The following is a 12,791-nucleotide window of genomic DNA, read 5'->3' as shown; positions in this document are numbered from 1 at the left end:
CTCCATCCCTCCAGTGCTCTCTCTCTCTCGCTCTCTTTCAAAATAAATAAATTTAAAAAAAAATTGTAAGCTTGAGCCAGAGAAAATCACCTAAAATATACAAAATTCTATTGTATATAATTTTTAGCGACCATAAGGGTTATGTTATCTCTGGCTGTTTTGTTTGTTTTTAATGTATCTTTTTAAAAGTTTGTATCTTCCTGTATATTCTCTTTTTTCCTCTGAGTTGCTTTTTTCTCCCTATTTTGGTCTATCTTTCATAGTAAATGCTTTCCTCAATTTCTGGTGATCCTTGGCTATTTTCTGATATTGAAGAGCAGGCCACTAAACAGGTGCGTGAGAGCTCTGGACTTGTGAGTAAAACTTACAGGCTGTGAGCCTCACTGTGGGCTGGGGTGGTCTGCATGCGTACTGGTATACCTGTCTTACCTTTTTCTTTAGGTCTGTTTATTTATTTATTGAGACCACACAAGCAGGGGAGAAGGGCAGGGAGAGAAGGTGCAGAGAGAGAACGAATCTCGAGCAAGTTCTACGCTTAGTCCCACCATCCCAGGATTGTGACCTGAGCTGAAATCAAGAGTCAGACCCTTAACTGACTGAGCCACTCAGGCACCCCTCTTTAGGTCTTTTATCTTGGCTGGTCTGATTCTGTTGGAAATTTTCTAACTTTGCACTATTTATTTTCTACCACTTTCTTGCAATTTCTAGGTGTATATGGTCTTTGGTTCTTATGTTGTAGATAAAAATATCTCCACTGGGTCTCTGCTAAAATCTTTCTTTAGATGTCCTTTAGACCCTCCTGTACTCTTATTTGCTTCCATGGCACTTAGCAGATAGGCCAACTTGCTAAACAGTAAACAGGAGTCAGTAGGAACAGATCTGAGAGCTAGAACACATCTAGATTACAAAGTAAGAGTCACTTTCAGTGCATTATTTTTCCTTAGTATATTTGATCAGAAATTGGATGAACCTCCGGGATGCTGAGACAGGGAAGATACTATGGCAAGGAACAGAAGACCTGTCAGTCCCCGGTGTGGAGCATGAAGGTACTCCCCAACCCTTTATCTGCACAGGGCTCTCATGTTTCAGGAGCAGGGCCCAAGCATCAGGGAGCTGAATTAATGCAGACCCTAATGGGGGGCAAGCCCCTGCAGGCACAGCACATGTTGTTGAACTTCCTAGTTCCTTTCCTATCGTTCTTTCTCTCACTTCCCAAAGTCCACTTTGTGCTGAAATTTTAGCATCAGAACATACCTAAAGATACAAACTAAGATCTCAACTTTGTTTTGTTTTTTTTTTTTCCAAAAGAAAATTTGCCTTTTTATCCCCCTGAAATAAAAGAAAAACTAAGGGGTTAAAACTAACAAAACACAGTAGAGAAGGTGCCTGTTCAGCCCACTTCCTGATGACAGCAGCTAGGGAAGGCCCTTAGATGCACTATATCTTGTGTTTCTTGATGATCTTTCAGTCAGATGCACTTGACCAATTGGGGACCTCTGCCTAAATTAAAAAGTATAATTCTGTTACCAAGGCATCCTCTGAAATTTAACATAGATAATGTGTTCTCTAAATCAGCTCTAAAAAGCTCCCAGAAACTTGAAGCACCATAGTATGTGATTTTCGTTGAGGGTGGCTTCAATATTTCTTTTTCTTTACCAGCCCGTGTTCCCAAGAAAATCCTCAAGTGCAAGGCAGTGTCTCGAGAATTGAACTTCTCTTCAGCAGAGCAAATGGAAAAATTCCGCCTGGAGCAAAAAGTTTACTTCAAAGGGCAATGCCTAGAAGGTATTCTGTGGCCTTTGTGCCTAGAAGCCACACTTCGGGTGACAGGGAAAAAAAAGGCAAGATCCAGGGAACTAAAGCACTGCTTTGGTAACATTCATTTTGCAACTCAATTTGTGATAGGATTCCTACACCCTGCGAGACTCAGGACCCCCAGCAAAAAGAAACAAAAACAAAGCTGATGACAAGGGGCACTGAGCCCAACAAAAGGGTTTCTGACCCTGGTGGGCCTGGGGTTGGTGTCTACTTTGTCACTGGTGAATTGTAACGAGGTCACGAGGAAGCAGCCGATTGGGGCCTGGTACAGTGCTCTCCATACAGTCTCAGGCAGATCTGACTGGCAAGGCCACTCTGCACTGATTTTCTAACCATGGACTGTAAGAGTGCACGTATGTGTGTTAGAGCTGAAATTCCAAGTAGAAGGCCTATTCTGTCCTTCTCTTTATCATTTACATATTGCCTACTTCTAAGAAAGCCTTGCTTATGCTGTATCTGCCCACTGGTCCTAGTGCTTTAGACCCTGGAGCATAGGCAGCAAGCCTCTGGTGGGTTCAGAGGACAGCCTGAGGGGGCTTCCATGTCCTTTCTTATGGCTCTGGCTCCAGAGGTTTCTGATGGCTGCATTTATGGTTCTTGGGGTAAGAAGAGGCTCGCTCCAAAGGGGGGTGGACAAAGAGTCCTGAGACTGTCTGGGACGCCCACTCACCCGCTTTTCCTTCTTCCTTCAGAATGGTTCTTCGAGTTTGGCTTTGTGATCCCTAACTCCACAAACACCTGGCAGTCCCTGATAGAGGCAGCGCCCGAGTCCCAGATGATGCCTGCCAGCGTGCTAACGTGAGTGAGCAGACCACAGGGATTGTGGAGTGTGTCTAGAAGCAGGCGTTCCAGGCAGTGGGGGGACTGGTCAGCAGGCAACCTAGGTTGAAAATAAGGGTAAAGAGTATCCAGAGATATTCAGATTTACAGGTTACTGACTTCTGTCATATGAAAAAGATAGTGTGATCAAATGGAAAAAATATACAACTTTAGACTAAACAACTTTAGATTTAGACTAAATTCCTGATTAACCCTGACTAGCTGTGCAATCTTGGACAATACCTCTGGCCTTATTTTTCTCCTCTCTAAACATAGAATTAATAATTCTGTCTCACAGAGGTGTAGTCCGGACAAAATGAGATGATATGGAAGGACACTGGCGTGTGCTATATATTAAATCTATGCTACTTTGCTCACTTTCCTGACTACCAAACGTCTGATACTCTGTACGTTTCTTGAATAGCCTTTAATGGAGTCTGTCAAAGGTCTAATTTTGTTTTAGAGGATAATCTTTGGTTACAGTTTTTCAGAGACTAGCTTACCATTTTTAATAGCTATGCTTCCTGCTCAAAGAATAATTAGTTTGTCCTTTGTCCAAAACAACTGTCAGTAACAACCCAATTACCATTCTCTCTTGGAAAAAGGTATTAGTCTTTCAAAGGTTTTAGTAATACTGTGTTGTATTGGGTTATTCACACAGATAATCGTGTAATATTGGATTGTCCCTTTAAACAGATCCTTGATGAAAGCCACACTGAATATAGAGGTTGTTTATAAGTCCTTAATAGATTTTTTAATTACAATAGTAGGTGTTTTTATATTCTATTAGCCATTTAAATCTTGAGTTTCTTATGTACCTACTTTATAATTAATTACCAGCAAAAATGTATCTGCTGGCTATTAATTACCCTGGAAAAGTACAGGGTAGTATATAGAAGGGCGTTTTTTATATTTTATTAGCCTTCATTTGACTCCTACTTGACCAAGCCCAATTTTTTTCAGGTACTAAAACCAGTAAGTATATGATGACATATCTAGGTTATTTCAGTCATATTTTACTTTTTGGAACCTAAAATCAGTTCCTCTGTTGCCCTTAACTTGGTTCAAGAGTGCTTTGGTTTGGAAACACTGAGATACCCACCAAGAAAAATGAAATTCCACTCTGTGCAGCAATACAGGTGTATCATTTGGGGTTCTTTGGCTGCAAGCCGTAGAAACTGACTCCAGCTAGCAGGACAGAGCTGAAAGGTGTGGGGTGTCCTGAGACCTGGGCAGCTCAAAAGATGCAGATGGCAGGAATCCGTGGATGATTCCCTTCAGGAGCAGCCATAGGAAGTATCCTGCTCTAGGGAGAGAGTCTGACTGGCCCAAATTATGTCCTATGCCCACCTCTTTGCCAGGTGAAGCGGGGGCTACTTGACTGACACAGACTGGAGATGGTGTGGGTCCCCAAAAGAAGAGCAGAGTGCTGTTACCCAAAGTGATGAGAACAGATGCAGGAAAGGCCAACCCTCAGCTGTCCACCAGAGTAGGTGTTGTAGGGAAAGATACCACCCCTGAGGCCTACAGGTTTCCAAGCGTAACAAAAAGTCAGTTATTTAAAAAAAAAAAAAAAAAAAAGTCACATTTTATAAGCACCCCTGTGTGCAAAGTCCTCTACTAAGGGCTTTATATATATCAAGGATTAAGATATGCTCTCTCTTCTGTTTTCTGAACTTGCAGAAAGTTAAATGTCACATTAGACTTCTAACCCCATTTAGACATAGATTTTAGTGTCCCCAAGCCAAGGTTCTAGGTGGGTGCATGTCCTTGAGCCCAGCAGACCCAAACTGAAACCACTTGGTGAGAATGAAATCTGTTGCCTAACACATTCACTCTTTCGCCCTCTTTTCTTACTTATAGTGGGAATGTTATCATAGAGACAAAGTTTTTTGACGACGATCTTCTTGTAAGCACATCCAGAGTGAGACTTTTCTACGTTTGAGAGAAGAATGTGTGTGCATTTCAAGAATTTGGGGTTTTGGGGAGAAAGGAGGAAACTGTTTACTTTTTTCCTCCACACATTTGGTTTTTGACACTTTCACCCCTAATTCCCTCTATGGCAAAACCCACCTGCAGCCACCAGGGGACCAGTTCTGTGTAGGTAACCAGATGGCTGCTTCCTCCCAAGCTGCCATCTTCCACTGACCAGACTAAACTCCCAACCCCAGACCAGGGTAGAAGGCGAGCCTTGAGTCCTTCCCACGGTGACACAGGGACAAACGCTTACCACGAGAGTGGATGCTCTTCCCACCCCCTCCCCGCCTCCTCCTTGGGCCCTGCAGGCAACACATCTTCCTTTGGCCCCTGGTTTTGGAAAAATTCATATTCCTGACTTATGTTTAGTTTTTTTCCTACCATTTCTATTTCATACATTCTCATACACCTAACTTGTAAAATAGACTGATATTATTATTACATAATGAATTAAAACATATGAATTAAAATATTCCTACAGTCTTTAGCATGGCACTGCTTTCATCTCTACTTTTTCTGGAACATGAACTCGGCCCCATGATGGGAAGAAAGACATTTATCAGACCATAGGATCACCACTATGTTTTACTCCAGAGATCGACTGATAGATCTTGCGGTTCCTGTTGCTTCAGTTGCTGCTTTCCAAGAATGTTACAACGTACCCAGACAAGACCCATGACCTTAACATTTGTCTTTTAGACGTGATATTTAGTGGTTCTCTTCCAGAACATAGATGCGCCTGTTGTTTGTTTGTTGTTAACTTTTTTCATACCTTTATGATGTACATTTGTTCAAGAGATTTCCTTGGCAGAGTAGGGACTCTTATATTCCTAAGTGAGAGAACAGAGGTTACAAAATGGAGAAAAAAAATCTCCTTCGAGTCATGTGGAGAACGATGGGAATGCATCTGGGATGGGGTGGGTGCTGGGAGGCCTCAAAACCCAGTCAAATGGTGGTGTGACCGGTGTGGTGTGGGAGAGAGCGATCATATCTGCAGTGCCTGCAAGTCCGACATGAGAGAGAGAAGGGATCTTTTTTAGGAACTTACCTCTGACCTCCCAGTAGCTTTCACTATCCTTTATAAAATACCAACAATTAAAAGTTTTGCGGTTCCCACAGTAGTAAGGTCTGAGGCCAGAGGGGAGGAGACTACACCAAAAGATGGGCCCTCTGTGGTGTAGCCCCTGCTCCCAGATTCCTCCTCTCCTTCTGTCTGTTGCCGAAGGGTCTGTTTGCATCTGTGGATGGGGAGAGAAGTACATTTTTAGTATACTATTGCCCTGTTTCAGTGGTAATTCTATTCTTCACATTAGGGCTGTTGTCTCCAAAAGCCAATTTTTAAATTCCAAGGTTGGATTAAAACAACAACAACAAAGTTCAAATGAATCCAGGTTTCCTTTTACTTTCTGGAAATACCATCTCTTTTCTCAGAGTGAGAGCTCGTCTCCTTTCCTTTTCCTAAACTGTATCTGCTCCCCATCAAGGAAGGCTCTCAGGGGACTGGACACCTCCCAGTGGAGAAAAGACCATCCCAGGGAAGCTTCTCCACCTGCTTAGAGCCTCCTTCACTGTCAGGGACACACTTCTTTGCCAGCTGCTCTTAAAAAAAAAGTTACAGCCCAGTCCTCCTTAGACTCCTACCATCTCCTCAGGCAACAGCGCATATGCTCAGGCAATGTGGATCATCTTATCGTGAAACAACTAAGGCCAAAAAAGTGTGTACTCCAGGGACAGTGTGATAGAGGGACCGTGCAGGAGGGACCGGAGCAGGCCCAGAGGGGGGCTGCAGCTGTGGTGGACTAGGAGAAGGGGTGAGGAGCACGGGCAGCGGGGAGCACAGGCAGAAGGAGAGGACAGAGCTGCGGGGACGAGGCCCTCGTAGGTTAAAGTCCGCCTTGGTAGAGTGGGTGCAGATCCGAATGCCTGCAGAGCTGGGCCGTCCGTGGATACATCGAAGGCCACAGAACGTTATGAAAGAGAGCATACAGCCCAGGCGTAGCACAGCGTACAGCCACTCGTTCTCGAACATTTACAAGTACCTGCCAGAGACTCTGATTCAGTCGGCGCGGGGCCTAGAAATCCACCTGTTAAAACACCCCAGGTGATTCTGTTGCAGGTGGTCTGTGGACCATACTTTGAGAAGTACTGGTGGAGACATTTACTGGCTGTAAATATGTACAGCCACACAGGTGGCTGTAAGATAAACTAAAGTCTCCAGGCAGCATGCTTGATGAACAAAGGGTGCTCCCAGTTCGGACTTGTGCAGGCAGAGGGTAAGCATTCAGATGCTGCGGGCAATCAAGAGGACCTGAAGAGTCTGTGTAGGTAGGGGAGGAGAAGACAGATGACCTTGGAGAAAGACGTGGGAGAACTTAGAAGACCCTTTCAAACACAGATTTCTATGTAGAAAACTCTGGTTGAGGTTTGCTGCGTTCCTTGCCGGTGTTTTTGGACTTCTGTGGTGGGCGTGTGGTGAAGCACTGAGTCTGGCCCCCGTTGGGCAAAAGCAGGGGGTGCAGGCAGTCAAGTCTACCAAAGGCCACATTAGGTCACACTTATACTCTTACTATATATGTGTGTGTGAGGCACAGGCCTGCCTTTCACGTGCCTCTAGTAGAGGGACGTGACGAGTAGAAGTGCCTGCCATAAGGGAAGCACGGGTGAATTTAAAGGAAGAAGAGATCGGGGCGCCTGGCTGGCTCAGTCGGAAGAGCATGCAACTCCTGATCTCGAGGTTGTGAGTTTGAGCCCCTTAAAAAAAATACAACTTTAGGGGCACCTGGGTGGCTCAGTCGGTTGGGCGTCCGACTTCGGCTCGGGTCATGATCTCGCGGTCCGTGAGTTTGAGCCCTGCTTCGGGCTCTGTGCTGACAGCTCAGAGCCTGGAGACTGCTTCGGATTCTGTGTCTCCCTCTCTCTCTCTGACCCTCCCCCATTCATGCTCTCTCTCTGTCTCAAAAATAAATAAACGTTAAAAAAAATTTTTTTAATACAACTTTAAAAGAAATGAAGGAGAGATAAAAAATAAATGAATAAGATGAAAATTTAAAAAGGAAGAAGAGATGACACACAATTCAGAAAAATCAGCAAAGCCCTCTTCTCTGAGTCCTTCAGCTCTTAACCTCAAAATGTATTCAAGTCACCCTAAAAACCAAGTTTTTAAAAATAACGTTTTCCCTCAGTCCTGCTGCATCCTTCTCTTTCTCTGCAGATGCAAACTCCTTGGAATTGTCTCCACTCCTTTCCACTCCCTGCCTCTCATTCACTCCTCGGCCACTGCTGTCTGGCTCTGGCCCGGGCCTCCTCTCCTCCAGTGCATACTCGAACGCCACTGATCCACTGCCCCCTTCTGGTCCTTCCTGTTCTGTCTCCTGCCTTTAATCCTTTTGACATCTGGAGATTCTTCTGGATTCAGGGAGCCCCTTTTCTGGGAGTTCAGCTCCTTTCAGACTCTTCATTTGCTTCCAACCACCTTGTCCCTAAAATGTTTGTTAGTGGATTTTTTTTCTTTTCTCTTCTTTTCCTTTCTTTTCTTTTCTCTTGTTTTCTTTCTTTCTTTTTTAGCTCTTGAATATCGAGAATATACGATATGCAAACCCTTTAAGCATTATACATTCACTCCACGCATATGTATCGAGCTCTTTTTATATACCAACCACTGTTCTAAATGGTGGAGGTACTTGCTGGACAAGACTAGGGAAGTCCCTACCATTAGATTCTAATGAGAGGAGACAGGAAGCAAATAATTTCAGATAGTGATCAATGCTCTGAAGAAATAGGACAGCGCAATGGCAGCATCAGTCTGGTGTGAAAAGGAACAGAAGACGGCGTTCAGCTTTTGACCACCAAAACAGGCTGGATGAGTCCCCAGCAAGCCAACAGCCTTTGACAGCCAGGCTTCTCCTCGAAAAGATGTTTTAAGTCCCCTAAACGCTCAACAAAGCAAGAACCCGGTATGGTACCCACGACTCTCTAATTTACTACAAGGGACTCCTCCTTGTGAGAGGCATGAACCGGCCCCATGCAGCCTGGTGCAGGGTGGAGAGGAGAACTGAGGACAAAACGGGCCACAGAGGTCCCTGCTTTCCTTCACCACCACCCCCCAGGCTCGGGTGGGACTGGCAGGCAGAAACATCTGCCCAGGTCAGGGAAGGAGGAGAACTTCAGAGCTGATGACCCCTCCCTGGAGGTTAGTGGGGAGAATGGGCTGCCCCACAATTCAGACCAGCCTGTTGACCAGCTTCACAGACATCTTTTCCAGCCCTGCTCCCCGTGCTGTGGTTCCCACAACCACCTGGGGCCTGTGGGGCCAACTGCATCGCCTCCCCTTCTGATTTATCCTTCGCATCACGGCCAAAAAGAGCCCCAAAATGTGCGTCTGGTTGCCAATCCCTCTGTATTGAATGGTTTATTTTTAGAATTTCTTGCTGGTGAGCAGGCAATTGTTTCGGCAGCTTTCAAAATACACTGTTAAAATAGTCCTCACAGTGAAGACATAATCTGCTTAGCAGTTTTTTCGGTGCTTTTATTGGGTCTGAAACGAGCATCTTTGGCTGTAGTTTTGAATAAAACAGAGGGGTGAAGTGGAATGGAGTGAAAAGTAGAGATTTGGTTCCCAAACTGTGCACCGAGGCACCCCAGGGCACTTCAGCAAATTCACAAGGGTGCCAAAGGATATTTTAATTTTCAAAGGAAATGCAACAATTTGGGACATGTGTTGTACACTGGTCACTATGAACTCAAGGCAGTTCGGTTTCAACATCACATTACACCACGTTACATTCTTTTTGAGGAGGTATCTTTAAGAAACCGAGTTTTGGGAAGTTTGGGTGATAAGTAAGCACCCCTTAAAAATCAACGTGAATAGGAAATGAGGGTGGTTGTGTCCAATCTGATTCCAAAGTTTGAGAAGCTGTGCGGTGCTCAGCAGGCACATAGCCCATCAGTAAGTCATTGTGATTACAAATAAAATAAAAATATTTTTTCTCGCAATTTATGTGGCTTTTCTTTTTCCCAGATAATATGACAGCTACTAACTAGGTTAGGATATAAATATTTAATATACTACATAATAAAGAGAAGTGTTGTTTATTTTGGTTTAGTTGCATTATGAAAAAACTACTGAGACACTAAGGATGCTGTGAACAGAGAAAGTTTAAGGACTTTCTAGTAAGCCCTTAGGTGTTCTGTTGTTGTTGTTTTCAGATTTATTTTCAAGTAATTTCCACACCCAGTGTGAGGCTCAGACTCACCACTCTGAGATCAAAGAGTCACATTCTCTACCAACAGCCAGCCAGGTGCCCTAAGCCTTTAGTTTAACATATGCTTTACAGGGAGCTCAGTGGGTTAAGCGTCTGACTTCCACTCAGGTCATGATCTCGCAGTTCGTGAGTTCCAGCCCCATGTTGGGCTCTGTGCTGACAGCTCAGAGCCTGGAGCCTGCTTCAAATTCTGTGTCTCCCTCTCTCTCTGCTCCTCCCCTGATCATGTTCTGTCTCTGTCTCTCTCACACAAAAATAAATAAACATTGAGGAAAAAAAATCTCTAAAAAAATATGTCTTTCAGGAGCACCTGGCTGGCTCAGTCGGTAGAGTATGCAACTCTTGATCTTGGGGTCATTAGTTTGAGCCCAACATCAGGTGTAGAGATTACTTAAAATGAAATCCACCTTTCAGATGGCTAGAAACACACGCACATAAAACCTTCAATGGCAGCTAGCAAAACTGGGTATTGACCACCCCCTCCCCACCCCATCTCCCGAACTCAGACAGCTCTTGGTTCCATGGAATGCTTTTGAATTCTTGTACTTATTAGAGGAAATGTTTTCAAGGGAAAAGAAGGCATTTATTCAAATTTCTTAGAGTGGCTTTTTAAGTGACTTGATTTATTCAAATCATCCTCCAAATAGCTCTTCTCAATTATAAGAGGATAAGCAAGATTATTATCACATGAATGTTTTATGTATAATTATTATTTTCATCTGGGGCTAACATATGTGTATTAAAGCCATACAATATGGTATTTGAATATTTTATGGTGCACAGGGAACCCCTATGTCATCAGGGGTTCTATTTACAGAACTTGGAATTTCATTCCACTTTTTTATGTTGTTCGAGATTGATAATGGTCATTTCTTTTCTTTCATGGTATATTGTGGGCCATGTATATATACTGTTTACTCAGGGCTCAGCCCTTGGTCAGGATTGGGATCCAAATCCCTTCTTCTGGCAAATTGTCGAATTGTTACCCTCTTTTAATTGGCTTGTATTCAGCAATGATCAGCAATACATTTGGTACAATTGGGTTAAGGTTTTTCTTGAGGGGTTTACATCTACTTAAAAGTAGACACTTTATTTATTTTGAGAGAGTGCACGAGCACACATGCCTGTGAGTGGGGGAGGGGCAGAGAGTGAGGGAGAGAGAGAATCCCAAGCAGGCCCTGCATTGCCAGTGCAAGTCCAACGTGGGGCTGGAACCCACGAACCGGGAGATGGTGACCTGAGCCAAAAGCAAGAGTCGGAGGCTTAACCGACTGAACCACCCAGGCACCCCAAAAGTAGACACCTTATATGATATCCAGGTGGTTTTATGGCCACAGTGATCCTCAAACATTTCCAGGCCCAGATGATATCATTCTGGCACAGAATTCTGAGACCTCACTGTGGATTTGGTGGCGTTTTGAAGAAGACACATCATCATTTGCTGAAAAAAACCTTGCCCCTGCCCACAGGCACCTCCTTGGCCTCCTTGCAGAGGCAAGTGGCCACTGGGAGTGCCACATCTAAAAAATGTCATGGCATTACAGGAGACGAACCGTTTATAACTTTTTTTTAATGTTTATTTATTTTTGAGAGAGAGAGAGAGAGAGAGCATGAGTGGGGGAAGGGGCAGAGAGAGAGGGAGACACAGAATCCAAAACAGGCTTCAGGCTCTGAGCTGTCAGCACAGAGCCCCACACGGGGCTCGAATTCTGGAATGGCGAGATCATGACCTAGGCCAAAGTCAGACACTTAACCAACTGAGCCATCCAGGCGCCCCACAAGAGACTACCATTTAAAAGCTAAGTCAGGGGCGCCTGGGTGGCGCAGTCGGTTAAGCGTCCGACCTCAGCCAGGTCACGATCTCGCGGTCCGTGAGTTCGAGCCCCGCATCAGGCTCTGGGCTGATGGCTCAGAGCCTGGAGCCTGTTTCCGATTCTGTGTCTCCCTCTCTCTCTGCCCCTCCCCCGTTCATGCTCTGTCTCTCTCTGTCCCAAAAATAAATAAACGTTGAAAAAAAAAAAAAAAAGAAAATTTAAAAGCTAAGTCATTGTTTGTGATTTTGGCAAGCCCCTGAGCAGACCAGGAAAATAATATAAAGCCCGCCTACCTAATAATGGGACTCATTTAATGCCAAGGTCTTTGAAATGCATCCAGGGGCGCCTGGGTGGCTCAGTCGGTTAAGCGTCCGACTTCAGCGCAAGTCACTATCTCGTGTTTCATGAGCTCAAGCCCCACATCGGGCTCTGTGCTGACAGCTCAGAGCCTGAAGCCTGCTTCAGATTCTGTGTCTCCCCCTCTCTCTGTCCCTCCCCTGCTTGTGCTCTCTGTCTCTCAAAAAATGAGTAAATGTTAAAAAAAAATTTTTTAATAAATCAATAAAATAAAATGCGTCCAGACCACACTGTCTCCAAGGAAAGAAATGAGCATCCCCTGGAGAGAGATATTTACTGAGAGGTTGACCAGTAGAGAGGCCAGCGGCCCCTCAAAGCTGGCTAGGGACAATGTTGACAACGGGATCGGAATTGTAGAATCCACTGTCACCTCCCCCCTGGTGCTGGAACCCATCCAGCCTCAGTATCTTCAAGACTAGATGTCTGCCCATCATCAGTCTCCAACAGGCCACAGCCCCCAGCTCTAGTGGGACATTGTGGGGAGACTGGTGAGAAGGACCCAGAGAATACCTGTGGGAAGTGGTAGCAATTTTCCTAGGGTACAGAATGGAGTTGCAGATGAATCCCTAAGTCAAAAGCATATGTGCACTTTTTTTTTTTTAATTTGATATACAGGGTCAAATGCTTTCCAGAAAGATTTGTACCACTTTCCACTTTTTGCTCCACCCAAACCTACTGATACCAACCACCTCTTGGGCCGTGTTGACAAGGGTCACAGGGCCCCAGACTACCGGCAGCTGAGAGA

The 12,791-nt window shown here is 44.7% G+C and overlaps 1 protein-coding gene across 1 annotated transcript in view; it reads left to right on the top strand.

Annotated features, from left to right (window-relative positions):
• The window catches only part of PDE6D (phosphodiesterase 6D), a 57,004-nt gene extending 47,398 nt beyond the window's left edge, over positions 1-9,606 (top strand). The window contains exons 2-5 of the mRNA XM_086719928.1: positions 958-1,046; positions 1,660-1,785; positions 2,511-2,616; positions 4,501-9,606. Coding sequence (XP_086576054.1) covers positions 958-1,046; positions 1,660-1,785; positions 2,511-2,616; positions 4,501-4,582 — 403 coding nt within the window. The 3' untranslated portion in view covers positions 4,583-9,606. The remainder of the gene's footprint in view (positions 1-957; positions 1,047-1,659; positions 1,786-2,510; positions 2,617-4,500) is intronic.
• The last annotated feature ends 3,185 nt before the right edge of the window (positions 9,607-12,791 follow it).

Source organism: Puma concolor, chromosome C1 (assembly GCF_028749965.1).
Source record: "Puma concolor isolate L17-30 chromosome C1, mPumCon1.1.hap2, whole genome shotgun sequence".
In the NCBI taxonomy this organism is placed as follows: domain Eukaryota; kingdom Metazoa; phylum Chordata; class Mammalia; order Carnivora; family Felidae; genus Puma; species Puma concolor.
Note: the sequence above shows the minus strand (reverse complement) of the source record. Positions and strands in the feature narration are given on the sequence as shown.